Below are 14,114 nucleotides of genomic sequence, written 5' to 3'. Positions count from 1 at the left end.
GCAGAGAAAAAATGACATGACAGTCATGACACTGACTCATACTTGCAGCCTTTCCATAGACAAGAGCTGTTTGAGTAAATCTTAAAAACGAATATGATAGTAATATTTTATCTACATTGCTTGTCAGATAACGGAAACCGCGTTTCTTTTATATAGTCTAATAGCTTGATAGTAAATGTCTTGTCGATATTGACTGACGCTAATAAAAATTCCATTTTATTTCTAACCTAACTGGATTATAAATTCGAAATTAACTATGAAGGACGTTATTGATGTACTGGCTTTGCAAAGTTCTCGACGCGAACGACGTTTGCCGGATTATCGTAGTGCACCAGGCCACAGTTTAGCCACCAACTTTATATTTGAGTGCGGTATAAAATTAGGCCTGCAACCGGCAACTGTAGCTGCAGGAGCTATATTTTATCACAGATTCTTCAAAGATGTGGATAAGAACGACTACGATTGCTATGTAATATGCACAGCCTGTCTTTGTGCCGCTGGGAAGTCTCGGGATGAACCGGTGAAACTGCGTGATGCAGTGAATGTGGCGTATAACTCAATCAATCGCGGTGCTGGTCCTTTGGAGCTGGGTGAAGAGTATTGGTCGTGGCGCGGCGCAGTGGCACAAGCTGAGTTGTTGGTCCTACGAGTGCTGGGCTTTAATCTAGACGCACCATCGCCGCACCGATATTTGCTGCATTATCTTCGGTCTCTGCAGGAGTGGTTCCCGGCTCCGCAGTGGCGCTCTGCGCCAGTAGCCCGCACAGCTATGGCCTTCTTGCAAGACTTTCATCATTCCCCAGCAGTGCTAGACTACAGAGCACCACACATTGCAGTAGCTAGTCTGACATTGGCTTTACATGTTCTCGGAGTCTCTGTGCCTCTGGCATCCACTCTAGATGATGATGCAGCGTGGTATTCGGTAAGAGATTATGTTGTTATTATACTTATAAAATCTTGATTGGAAACTGCTCCCCCTTTTATAAAAAACTATGATTTAAATTCTATAAGTTATTGTTTTTTTTGTTACAGGTCTTTACGAAAGACTTGCAAAAGGAAAAGAATTGGGAGATCATGGAAAAAATGATGATAGTTTATAGCAGAGAACCAGAACCACTTTGAATGTAATCATTTAATTTAGGCTAAAATAGATTTACAAATAAAGATAAGATTGATACTTCCTGTTTGTTTTTTTAGCCTCATGATTGTTTTCACTCTTGATCTGTTATGAAGGCAGAAGAACACAGAGACATGTGTTTTTGGACCAAGCCAAAGAGAACAACATAAAGTCTATTTTTTTATTCGGTACACTAAAATGACATTTCAGTTTACCGAATAAAAAAATAGACTTTAGTGACATATCAGGAGCTCAAAACAGTGGCAGAGAGAAGAACGGAATGGCAGTTACTCCACCAACCAGAACCAGGCTCTTAAGAATTATGATGATGATGACAGTTATGAACACTGTCCATTGAAGTGCCTATTTCAGTATATAATTTAAACATTTGAAAAAATATTTAATAAATAAAATAATGTGATTTGTAGGGAACAAAGAGTTAAGCGTTGTTAAATAAATTTAATAATAAATATAATTATATAATTTAATTTAATAAATAAATTTGAAAAAAGCGGCCAAGTGCGAGTCGGACTCGCCCATGAAGGGTTCCGTATTTAGGCGATTTATGACGTATAAAAAAAAAACTACTTACTAGATCTCGTTCAAACCAATTTTCGGTGGAAGTTTACATGGTAATGTACATCATATATTTTTTTTACTTTTATAATTCTCTTATTTTAGAAGTTACAGGGGGGGGGGGACACACATTTTACCACTTTGGAAGTGTCTCTCGCGCAAACTATTCAGTTTAGAAGAAAATGATATTAGAAACCTCAATATCATTTTTTTGAAGACCTATCCATAGATACCCCACACGTATGGGTTTGATGAAAAAAAAATTTTTGAGTTTCAGTTCCAAGTATGGGGAACCCCAAAAATTTATAGTTTTTTTTCTATTTTTGTGTGAAAATCTTAATGCGGTTCACAGAATACATCTACTTACCAAGTTTCAACAGTATAGTTCTTATAGTTTCGGAGAAAAGTGGCTGTGACATACGGACGGACAGACAGACAGACATGACGAATCTATAAGGGTTCCGTTTTTTGCCATTTGGCTACGGAACCCTAAAAACGTGTTTAAGAATTGTGGAGCGGTACTGTGCACTGCAGTGTGCCCCTCAGCACTTGGAAAATGTTAATTGTTGTTATAATATTTACCATTGACTAGTATTGTGAGCACTTTTATACTAATATCGGTGATATGTAGGTTGGGTCAGGAAAAAGGGAACGGTGGCTTTGCCTACATCGGCACATGTGAGTAGGGCTGCCAACCATCTGGTTCTCCTTACCTCAGATTTGTTCATCTTTGGCTCTGCCTGGGAAGCGTCCTGCTAAAACCCAGACATGTCCGTACAAACTCCATTCTAATGAAGGCGTAATTAGGGTGACAGAAAAATGCCTGCAATTTGCGAACTTCGATTTTCGCGGTTACCTATAGGCCCGAAGTCCACCACCACCACCACCACCAGTGGATGTTTCGTGAACCACCAGGATTACCGCTATGTACCTATGTATGTAATGTACGTAGCCGCACAGCGCCATCTACATAAGCTGTAGAATTGTAAGAAAAGATTTGTCTTGGACATTACTCCGGTTTTAACTTATTTGTATAAGTACGTAATTAACACTTTTGCAGGCGGTAAAGGGTTAAAATATTGGGCTTTAAAATGTGGTGCGCCTTGAGCAATCCTCTTAAGCCTGCTGTTTGGAGATATGATGGATGTGATATGATATAATATCAGAGCATAAGGATCTATGAATAATTTGAGATACAACTACGGTAATTAAACAACACTTTTAGATCTACAAACAAATATAATCCAGTTTTCTAACATTTTACGATACATAATTTTTATAAATGTACAGGGTAAGCTCATGACGTGGGAAAAGCGGTACTAGTTTACAACTGGCTACCGTATGTGGTTATGTAGTGCAATAATATTTAAACATGGGGGCGGCGAGCGCCGCGCTGATATGCTTTTACTTTTCATGGAACAGGTATGACAACTTACAGCTAATGTGAAGATATGGAATAGGCTCCAAATTTCAACGTGCTGTCAGGTTACAAATCTACATTAGACACCAATGACTAGTAATTTATAAAAATTACGCTACGGTTAAGCGTATTTAATTCCAATTTTACATTAGAATGTCGGAGATCGGAGACGCGGCCGTACTCTGTGCGTCCCGTGGAAGACAACAGAACCGAGACATCTCCATTCGTCCAGTTATATTTGTGCAAGTAATCCATATACTGCGATGCGAGCCCGTTATATTGGATTCAAATCCCCAAGAAACCGAATATACACTCGTAGCTAATTTTGCCTCTCCTAGTACACTGATGCGATGCTAATAAGAATGCACGTTTTAGACATCAGTATAATTAAAGAGAAAGATTTATATCTTAAGTATACTATGATTTATTAAAATCTATAAATAAATTCCACACTGACATAAAATTTAACACATGATATTGATGTAAAACGACATAGATAAATGACAGTAATTAGTTATTGCACAATACTATTAATTAACAGCTACTGGGTCTGATACACCGGGGACACACAGACACATGTCGTGACGCAACGCCCACCTGTACAGGTAACAAACACAACGTTATACAAGGGGATATCAAACATCATAATGTACCACAGAAGGGAACTCAGTGACGTCACACTCACACACGCGCACGCGCACCATCCATTGGAGCTACTAGAGACCGAAACTTTTAATACTCCGGAGCTACGTACAATCAAACTGTCATATAAAAGGTATTTTATGCAATGTGTTAATACAACCATGTATATATAATTTGTCATGTCTATTGATGAAGATCTCAGTATGAAAACGAGGGTACAAATTGGATTATTGTACTTATTAAAAGAATTGGTCAGTAGTTATATCTGATGGCACCAAATACACATATCTCACAACACATTTCACATAGAAAAAGGCAGTTTAAGAAGTCAAAACACGAGATTAACATTTAGTTGTTAGTGAGAAAGGCTTGTTGTTTCCTGATTGATGTTTGTATGAAAATAGGCACTTGAAGTGAGAATTTTGCCCTCTTCAATGGTGAGCAAATAAAATAAAATTGTAACAATAAAAACTAAATAAAATATATATGCATTATAATCATACTATGTCAAACAGCAACATGGGAATGTATTCAGCTATATCGAAACAAACGTCAAATGATGACAGACCAGTTAACGAAAGCTAAAAGCACAGGACAGAGACGCAATTTGAAAAATCTTATTGACAAATTTCTTATAAAAGCTCTGAAAATAGCTAATATGATTATCTAACAATCAAAATAAAATTATTAACATTATAATTCATTAGTAAATTCTTCAATTAAATAAAACAATATAATCAATCTTCTATGGCAGCAGAAATAAATTTGTACAAATAGCACATGGCATCAAACCGGCACATCCTCACCCCTCAGGATTTAACGTCTATGCTCATTCACCTAGTCTAACGATATTTAATTACAATAATAAGTGACGAAACTAACAGCTACGTAAACATAGACTTAATTATTAAAATTTAGTGCTACACACATGATGATCTTTACGCATTCCACTACTTTGGCTGGATTTAGAAATAAGGTTGTACAATTTTCTAATTTTAATTTATAATACTGGAAAGTTTTACCTGAGGGTTACCGTGCCGCGCACGACACGTGGTCGTGTTCAGTGTTAGTCTTGATACATCAATATATTCCTTATTCGCAAGGCGACATCTGCCTTTTCCTGCGTCACCAACCGAGTCTCGGTCCAGTTGACATACCTCAGATCTTTCACGTAAAATGTTAATGAGCAAAACAAAACAATAGGAACTCACTACTACAAAAAACCTCAACACCGAAACAAAAATAATTCTCTCCCTAAACGATCTTTTTACAAATAATATATGTTCATCTTTGTAAAATAAAATATAGTTCTGATACGATTACCACGATTTCCCGATCGCTACGGGTCCAGTGACCTCTCACTTACAATATTGAATAGCCCAAGTGATACTCTTAAATTCGCATTTCCAGTAACACTTACAAATATGTCGCTACTTTAATTTGGCATTCAATATCCGAACCACGCGATATACGTTCTCAATATACATACACTACACAAAAGTAGTAGAATACATTAACAGAGATAACATAAATAAATATAGTATGTGAGTAGATTTGATCTAATCACGAGTAAAATTAAACTAGTAACTGTACCTACAGGTATACTCTATCCAGAAAAGCCCGTGTCAGTGAAAATATCTTAAATATTAATAGAAAACGGCGACAGCTGTAGAAAAAATCGCAACTTTAGTTGAGACACGATCGAGCGCCGAAAAGTATTGCATTGCTATAACGTCAATCCGTCCAATATATCGATACAATATTACACTATTGCCTTGTCCCCGTCACAGTCTGATTTCTTTGCTATTCGGCGGTCGTCGAAACACACTGACAAACTCTACGTTAACCTAGTTACATTTTTAATTCTAACCCAATACCAAAGGTCACATAAATTTTATGGCACATAACGTGAGCAATGCTTGAAATAGTCTTAAAACGAATTTTGGTCATTATAAGTTAGTTTGATGATATTGCTGATTAAAATCAGTTCACTGGAACATTTGACTCGACAGTATCCTTCGCCAGCGTGTTTCTCGCGACCGCCCTGGGGGCCGATTTTTGAAATTCGACCGCTCGATTTCGTGTATTTCTTTCAGTAATATCTCCACTACTAGGCATGTAAATTCTACTAATAGAATGGAAAACGAGTGGTCAATACCAATAGATTCCCAATTTCTACCGCTCGTATTTCAAAAATCAGCATTTCGCCGTTTTCCACCGATTTTCGAGTGCCGAAATCGAGCGATCGAAATTCAAAAATCGGCCCCCTGGTCGTGTCGCTAGCGACTGTTCCTTAAATTTACATAGCTACTAAGGCAGTTCTCTATCTAAAATAAGCGTATTTTTGTATCAATGCAATATCGTTGAGCGCTCGTCCGTTCGTCGTCTCCCCTTCCGTAATCTATACCGCGACACATTATCAAATGACTCAATTAACATGGCACCGATTTGTTTACAAATCAAAGTATATTCTTCTATCAAATTTTGTACCTCGTCCCAACGAACATTAGTAGCGGTTAAGCGAAAATATAAATTATTACACAAGCGTCAAGCGAGCTCGATGAGCGCAAAACGGACTTTCCAAAAATCGAGATCACGCTGTCTTCCTAACGAACGCGGAAAGGGAAAGGCTTACAAATATAAAACATTAACGACCAATGGAAGGAGCCCGTCTCGGTACCGGACCTGAGCCTGCGTCAAGCAGGGACGGGGGACAGGGACAGCGTGATCTCGAGGGGGGTAGAGGGTAAGGGATGCAAGATTACGGTGTGTTCGGTTTGGAAGGGGCGTCTTGGCGCGTTCATCGCACGTCGGTCAGGTTGGACTTGTCGCCAAACAGCTTCACGAGCTGCTCCTCATAGTCGTCGATGTTGCGCTTCATGATCTCCATGCACGGGCCCAGCAGCCGCTCGAACGTCTCCACGTCCAGGACTGGAACACACAACACATTTATTGTAATATACAGGGCGCTTCCTGTAACAGGAGCAATCAATTAAACTGTAGGCTGTACTCCTCAAACTGACCAACATTTGTTCAGCAACTTTCGAATATAACTCATGTTTTGATTTTTATTACACTTTAAAGTTTATTCGAAGACGCAATGTATTGCAAATTTTGTTATGTTTAAAGCGTGACAAGCAACGTCAAACACACTGATGTCAGCGTACATTGAAGGCAATATTTATTCTGTATGAAAAAGAGGAAGACTAAAGGATTCATAATTTTTAAAAGTTGCTGAACAAATGTTGGTCAGTTTGAGGAGTACAGCCTTTGGTTTAATTTATTGCTCCTGTTACAGGAAGCACCCTGTATTTTTTTAACACATTCATTTCCACCCAGCCGAACAAGACATCCGCGCCAGGCCACAAAAATTTCGTCATATAAAGCTGTAATACCACAATCCCGATTATCGGGAGTATCGGGTCGTCCGGCCTGGGAACGAAATCATAAAATACCTGATACAAGTCGGATTTTCGGCACTGAATGTGTTAAAAGGGTATTTTTGTAACCAGTGATTTAACTTTAACACCACTGACTTAATATAAAAGAAATAGACACACAAAGCAGAACAAAAACGTCAAGAAATGTGGATCCCAATGACGTTTCGCACCATTTGCATTGATGATAAAAACGCTTACGTAAATTTTGAGTCAAGATAAATGTTTCGTACAGAAAAGAGCTTAATCTCGTAAGCATTAAGTGTCAAATTTGCAAACATAAGTACCAACACTGTTAAAAATTTTAGTCCGATGGCACTAAACGTAACGTATTTACGTCAAACAACGTCAAACGAGAATAATGAACGAATGGAGTCACTTTGGTACACTTTAATATGTATTACTGTACAGGAAAACCAATTGAAGTAATAAATAAAACAAATTTAATTTAATCGGGAGCTCAAATAAAATTAATTCGTGGTTCAAATTCAAACAAACTAATTTTTAATTCGTAAGTATACGTCTTTAAATACTAATTTCCTTGAAATAAATTCTACTTATTAAATTACTGTGTATTTAAGATCTACATTTACTCATAGCACGGGTGCACGGGGAAATTTAGATACTGATTGGATTTTTTTTTATAAAGTCTATCTATACTTTATAAAAAAAATCCTGTGGTTGTCACTGTGTTCCGACAGGTTTAGCATTTACAGTTAGTCGATATAAGCCCTTATTGGTGGTGTATATGTCGGAAACAGGGAAATGGGCCGAACACACAAGTGCCGTTTTGCCTTGTTTAAAACTGCATCACCCCTATCTCTTGCTATAATTAAATAGCAGTCCACTTTGCACGTCGCATAGGTTTTCTTGGAAATCTTCAATTTAAACATAATATTATTTCTTATGAATTCCATATAAAAAAAAAAAAAAAATATTGACCTCACATCGACTCATTAGAATTTTGTTCCTTGACATCCCTTCTTTGGTACTAACAAATTAATTTATTCAAAACCATAAAATTACCACCAGATTACATAAATTATGTAATGCTATCCAAAGAACTAACCGAAAGAAATACATTCCATCCTTTTTCCTTGCTTTATCATTGTTATTTTTACATATTTTAACGGCACATTTCGTAATTGTTGACAACTTCACATTTGAGCGTTTCAAACAAGACTAAACGAAAAAGTAATGCATGATCTGTTTTGACATCACTTTTGTGGGGCCATTTTTGGCGGCTGATTGGGTATCCAGTTCTTTATACTATATCAATGTTTAACACCACTGATATTCATTGACAACATTATTTAGAAATGTTTCAAGTGCAGATAAGACGAAAGTGTGCACCGCAGAGAGTCAATATACTTATTCGGCGGGGCCTTGAAATTACACGAATATGGTAGTTACCGCGCATGACATAATAAAATACAACAGATGTCTTTCTGGTTCCGCGCATAAGAGTTGATCACTATATCACACGCCTGCTGATTTAATGATACGCCCCAAAAAGTCGTACTATCAATATAGGCTTTACAAATTTAACACATTCAGTGCCGAAAACCCGACTATTGGGTATTTTTTAAGATTTCGATTCCGGACGTCCCGATAGTCGAGATAATGGTACTACAGCTTTATATGACGAAATTTTTGTGTCCTGGCGCGGATGTCTTGTTTTGCTGGGTGGCAATGAATGTGTTAAAATATATTCTAGCTATATTGAAGCATCACAACTGTTTCTAGAAGAGTAGTCAATCAAAGATCAAACAGAATATGCGGCAAAGACGTAGGATCATTTTATAGCATTAAATCAAATAGGTCGGGACGGTTGGCACGAGCGCGTTGGGTGCGCCTATCGCTCATTCCTTGCATACTTCAGATTCCATTCTTAGACTAAGTACACTAGAGATCATATAAACCGAATCGGGTATATAAATATCCCTAAAGGCTTCATCAGACAGGCGCGTTTTCCGAGCGGGACGTGAGCGGGACGCGCCACTTTTACATATAAAACGCTCACGCCGCGCTGACGCCGCGCCCGGAAAACGCGCCTGTGTGACGAAGCCTTAAACCCACTTATAGTAGATGCTCAGTAACATAAATACATTAGCACCTTATTTAGTACATATGAGAATTTAAGGTTACGAACGAGCTACACTCGGAGTTAGTCTTTAGACAGAAAATTAGAAATTTGGGGAAAACATGCGAATCCGATTTAACTGACATTACTCGTAGAACTGATGGCTGCTAGGACAAAAAGGTTCTTCAGAGGCGATTGCCAAATAGAGGTTTCCAACAAGTTGGACCAATGAAGATCACAGGCAAGCTGTGAGTGAAGGCAGCGTACGACAGGTCATTGTGGACATCCTTTACTGACGTTTATGTCCAATGGACTTCTTTCGCCCTATACGATAACGATATATATAACTGACCGTACTTAGATAAATCGCGATCTATTTTAGTATCTTTACCGACAGAATTAGCCCCGCGGAGTGTACTATAATTCGTCGGTAAACAGCTCGCAAGGTAAGCCGTATTTCATTCAGACGCGTCGTCGTCATTTGCCGGCCAATTACTCGGTCGCAGCGCGTCCGCCCCCGGCCCGGCAATCATCTCGGACAGCGGCCAAATGACGGTAATTGACAGCTGTCAAACCGGAGTTCAACAGTCCCTCTGCGGCAGTGGACTGGTATAATAGTTGCGTTTAGGGACAAGTGCATTGACGTGGATTAATTAAAATAATAAAATAAATAAAGTTTTATTTTCAGGCATCACGTACAGTAGATAGTACACCCATATCAAAACTTAAAACTAAAATAAAAGCAAAGTAAAACAAGTTAAATAGTTAATCGTTACTATTTTTTGTTTCCGTTTCGATGTACTGAAAGCCAGAAATGTACAGTACAGAGATGTACAGAAAATTAAGTTATGACTAAGGCGGTCTTTACCGATGCGGAACCGCACTCCGCTCCGCACTCAGCATGGCACTTCTATCAGGCGTGGCTCAATCCGCGATATCGTCGCGTCGCAACAAGTACCTAAAAGTACATCCGTCCCACACCAATTTTGGTGGCTAGCCATAAGCCGCGCGTGGCGCTTGCGCCACCTAGCGGTCATATCTGTCCTAATCGTAACAGACGCGTTTTGTTAAAGAGTGAATCTTCTGTATCTAGTACTATTATTTATTCTGTGCTTCTATTGAAAGAAAATACGGAGCTAAATAAATTATCCAACATTGTTTAAAGGGGCCCACTGATTAGCAGTCCGCCGGACGGAATCGGCCTGTCAGTTGTTCGGAGCTGTCAACTTTTTGTTATAACTGACCGATATCGTCCGGCGGACTGTTAATCAGTGGGCCCCTTTAGTTTCTGATCTACTGATTCTCAGAACGCCCTGTAGTTATTGTTGTAATGTAAATGACCACGACGAGAGCAATTAATGGACACCAGTAATAGTACCATCCTTTTTTAATTAAGGCAATCATCATCAATAACTGGTTTTTACAAATCTATAAAGGCATCCGTAAGTGTCTTTTTAAATTGCGAATTCTCATTTCCACGACGGAGAAAGAGAGTAGGTACTGCATCTTGTTTTGATTACGGAATTTACGTCTTACATCGACAACAATCCCAACGTGACAGAAAGCAATAATATGTTAACTAGTGTAAGTGAGACACAGCCCTCTGGTTTGATGCTCTCTTTCGGACCGTTTGCTCTGATCACCTGTCCTGCTTTTTGATTAGCCAAATTGTAACAGTTCCATCTGTGATATCCATACACTATTTTTATCTGCGTATAATGCGTCGCTTAAACCCGTAAACCCGTTATCGCCTCCGAAAGAAGTCGAGGAGATTTGTTATTATTGGCTGGTTTTGTTGGCATTAATGTAGCTAGCCCGTAATATTCTTGAAATGGAGTTTGTGATTTTAGCTGAAAAATGTTCCATATGGCTCATATTTCCAAAAAAACCGGCCAAGTGCGAGTCGGACTCGCGCACGGAGGGTTCCGCACCATCAACAAAAAACAAGCAAAAAAACGGTCACCCATCCAAGTACTGACCTCGCCCGACGTTGCTTAACTTCGGTCAAAAATCACGTTTGTTGTATGGGAGCCCCACTTAAATCTTTATTTTATTCTGTTTTTAGTATTTGTTGTTATAGCGGCAACAGAAATACATCATCTGTGAAAATTTCAACTGTCTAGCTATTACGGTTCGTGAGATACAGCCTGGTGACAGACGGACGGACGGACGGACGGACAGCGGAGTCTTAGTAATAGGGTCCCGTTTTTACCCTTTGGGTACGGAACCCTAAAAACGATAGGAATACTCACATGCAAGCTTGACGGGCCCGACGGCGTACGCGGAGGCGGCGCGCGGCTTGTGAGTCACCAGCGCCAACTCGCCGAAGTAACCACCTTTGCCTGCATACAAACACATCGTACATATGACAACACTGTTTATATGCGATAAATCGGGAGAAGAGGCTGCGTATGATTAGTTAAAGGCCAGAGCACACTGGATGCGTGTGCATAGACGTGCACGTGCGAAGAAATATTGGAGCCGTGCACGCACACGCCACGCAAGCGGTGTGCCGTCTCTTATATGGATCACGTCTTCGCACACGGCATGCGTACGGGCACAGGCCTAATACTTAAGACACACAATCCCTTGATTCGCTGGTGTTTAAACCTAAGAGCAACGTTTATAACAAAATAATCATTTGAGGCTCCAAATATTGCCGCTCCAATAATTTAGTATGAGAGCGCGACCGCTCATTTCAGTTGCGTCCACTTTAACAATACGAGTACAATAGAAAAAATAGGGTAGGTGGTTGTTGGTTGCTGTAGTACAAATTGGTGTAGGATGCGACCGAGTGGCGCAAATCGCAAATGTAATTTTATAAACGAAAGAGCGCTTATGACTGGTGGCCTCGCGGTCTCCATAAACGCATGACCTATGACCTAAAGGGAGGGCTAGACATAACCCAGTGCTGTGAAGCTTTATTTCACTATTGCCGCGTGTAGAAATTATAACGTCTTCCTGTGACCAGAACTAATGGAATTTCCTGTCCGCATAACTAGTTGTTATTGGTCATGTACGGCCCGGGATCACTTGCTTTCACTATATCATGATGTATGATGATTTCACTAGGTAACGGAATGTAAGTTCATAAGTTATATTACATAAGGTCAACTGGTTTTTATAATTATTATTGTAATAAGGATTTGCAGTACCTATTTTATCGAGTAAATTTTATTGATGGAAGTTTTATTTTACAATATTTTCCTGTTGATATTTTCAGCTGTAATTAATGTCGGTACGTATTTAATGACGTCAATACAAACATTATGCATAAAAATTGTTTTAATAGCTACTGGAACGAAAGTAGAATAGAGAAACGTATTTGCAACTTCGTTTTTTTTAAAGTTTAAGTATGACCGAGCATAGTCAAATAAAATCATGCATGCTGGATGCCAATGGTTTGAAATAATAACTATTTAATACTAAGAAATACTACTTAATAATAGGCTTAGGCATTTGTCGAATTTGCATAGTTAGTCCTCCACGATGTAGATGCCGTTGGCAGGACGGAAGGCTGCCAGCCTTTGTCAGCTAGCAACTAGTGTTAGAGTGAGACAGACCGAGGCGCTTGATCTCGTGCTCGTTGCCGTCGTCGCGCGCGATGCGGATGCTGACGGAGCCGTCCTCCACGAAGTACATGCCGTCGGCAGGACGGAAGGCCGCCAGCCTTTGTCAGCTAGCAACTAGTGTTAGAGTGAGACTGACCGAGGCGCTTGATCTCGTGCTCGTTGCCGTCGTCGCGCGCGATGCGGATGCTGACGGAGCCGTCCTCCACGAAGTACATGCCGTCGGCGGTGTCGCCCTGCCGGATGATCATCTCGCCGTCGATCAGCGTGCGCGGGAGCAGCGCGTCGGCCAGGTTGGCGCGCTCGTACGGCTGTGGAAACAAATCACAATTATAATACACAAGCGACCCGCCCCGGCTTCGCACGGGTTAACTATAACTAATTATACATAAACCTTCCTCTTGCATCACTCTATATATTAAAAAAAAACCGCATCAAAATTCGTTGCGTAGTTTTAAAGATCGAAGCATACATAGGGACAGACAGCGGGAAGCGACTTTGTTTTATAATGCTGTACACTTAGCTGCAGAAAAAGCGACCGTATTAACTATAGAAGTTAGGGTTACCGCTGGGGCGTATACGGTCAAAGTGAGTTTTGGTCCGTTAATTTTTATCAGAAGCGTTTTATCAAATACATTTTATTTTATTTTATTTATTTACACACATACAATTATCATTACAGGTTGCACCCAATGCGATAATGTAGCAAAATATTACATACAAATACACAAGTACCTATATCTAACAAATCATATTTTTACCTATTCAATATAACAAAGAGTTATTAAAGCTACTTTAGTGAATTCACTCGTCGTACATGAAAATAGGTCTATATGCGAGGCTATGAGGTTCAGGGTGCGCATATATACATACATACTTAGGTTTGAAAATTGCAATTCTTGTATCTTTTCAGAGCTACTTTTTTAAGGGTCTTATTTCTTATCTGTTACAAAGGTGCTTTAAGATTTTGCTGTTAGTAGGTACATTGAGGGTCAGTTAAAGGGTCGTCCGCAAGGGTCTGCCCTCAAAATTTTGTACTAAAACTTATAACTAACAGAAAATTGCAATTTATTTTTGAAAGTTCATGTTTAACTTATGATTGCCTTTATGCTTGGAGAACATGGTTCATTTATTATCCAGCCGTACAAAAACATAAATTACGTAGGTACACATTTTTAGTTAGTGCTGCAACAAATGCACATTACTTACGCGTAATAAATACACTAATTACATCATTAGACCAAACGGAACAAATCGAACCATTGTTACT

At 39.3% G+C, this 14,114-nt stretch overlaps 2 protein-coding genes across 2 annotated transcripts in view; one reads left to right on the top strand and one right to left on the bottom strand.

The window, feature by feature from the left end:
• The first annotated feature begins 167 nt into the window (after nucleotides 1–167).
• Nucleotides 168–1,180, top strand: LOC134655192 (cyclin-Q). The gene is made up of 2 exons (XM_063510643.1): nucleotides 168–922; nucleotides 1,033–1,180. The coding sequence occupies exons 1-2, from the start codon at nucleotides 257–259 to the stop codon at nucleotides 1,120–1,122; spliced, it is 756 nt and encodes a 251-aa protein (XP_063366713.1). The 5' UTR covers nucleotides 168–256; the 3' UTR covers nucleotides 1,123–1,180.
• Nucleotides 1,181–6,202: 5,022 nt separating this feature from the next.
• LOC134654998 (cAMP-dependent protein kinase type II regulatory subunit) overlaps nucleotides 6,203–14,114 on the bottom strand; it is a 34,288-nt gene continuing 26,376 nt past the window's right edge. Inside the window, exons 5-7 of the mRNA XM_063510453.1 lie at nucleotides 12,984–13,155; nucleotides 11,528–11,617; nucleotides 6,203–6,686 (exon numbers count right to left, since the gene is read on the bottom strand). Coding sequence (XP_063366523.1) covers nucleotides 6,556–6,686; nucleotides 11,528–11,617; nucleotides 12,984–13,155 — 393 coding nt within the window. The 3' untranslated portion in view covers nucleotides 6,203–6,555. The remainder of the gene's footprint in view (nucleotides 6,687–11,527; nucleotides 11,618–12,983; nucleotides 13,156–14,114) is intronic.

This window comes from Cydia amplana, chromosome 16 (assembly GCF_948474715.1).
Source record: "Cydia amplana chromosome 16, ilCydAmpl1.1, whole genome shotgun sequence".
Classification (NCBI taxonomy): Eukaryota; Metazoa; Arthropoda; class Insecta; order Lepidoptera; family Tortricidae; genus Cydia; species Cydia amplana.
The sequence above is the reverse complement of the archived record's forward strand: the minus strand, read 5'-3'. Positions and strand labels throughout refer to the sequence as shown.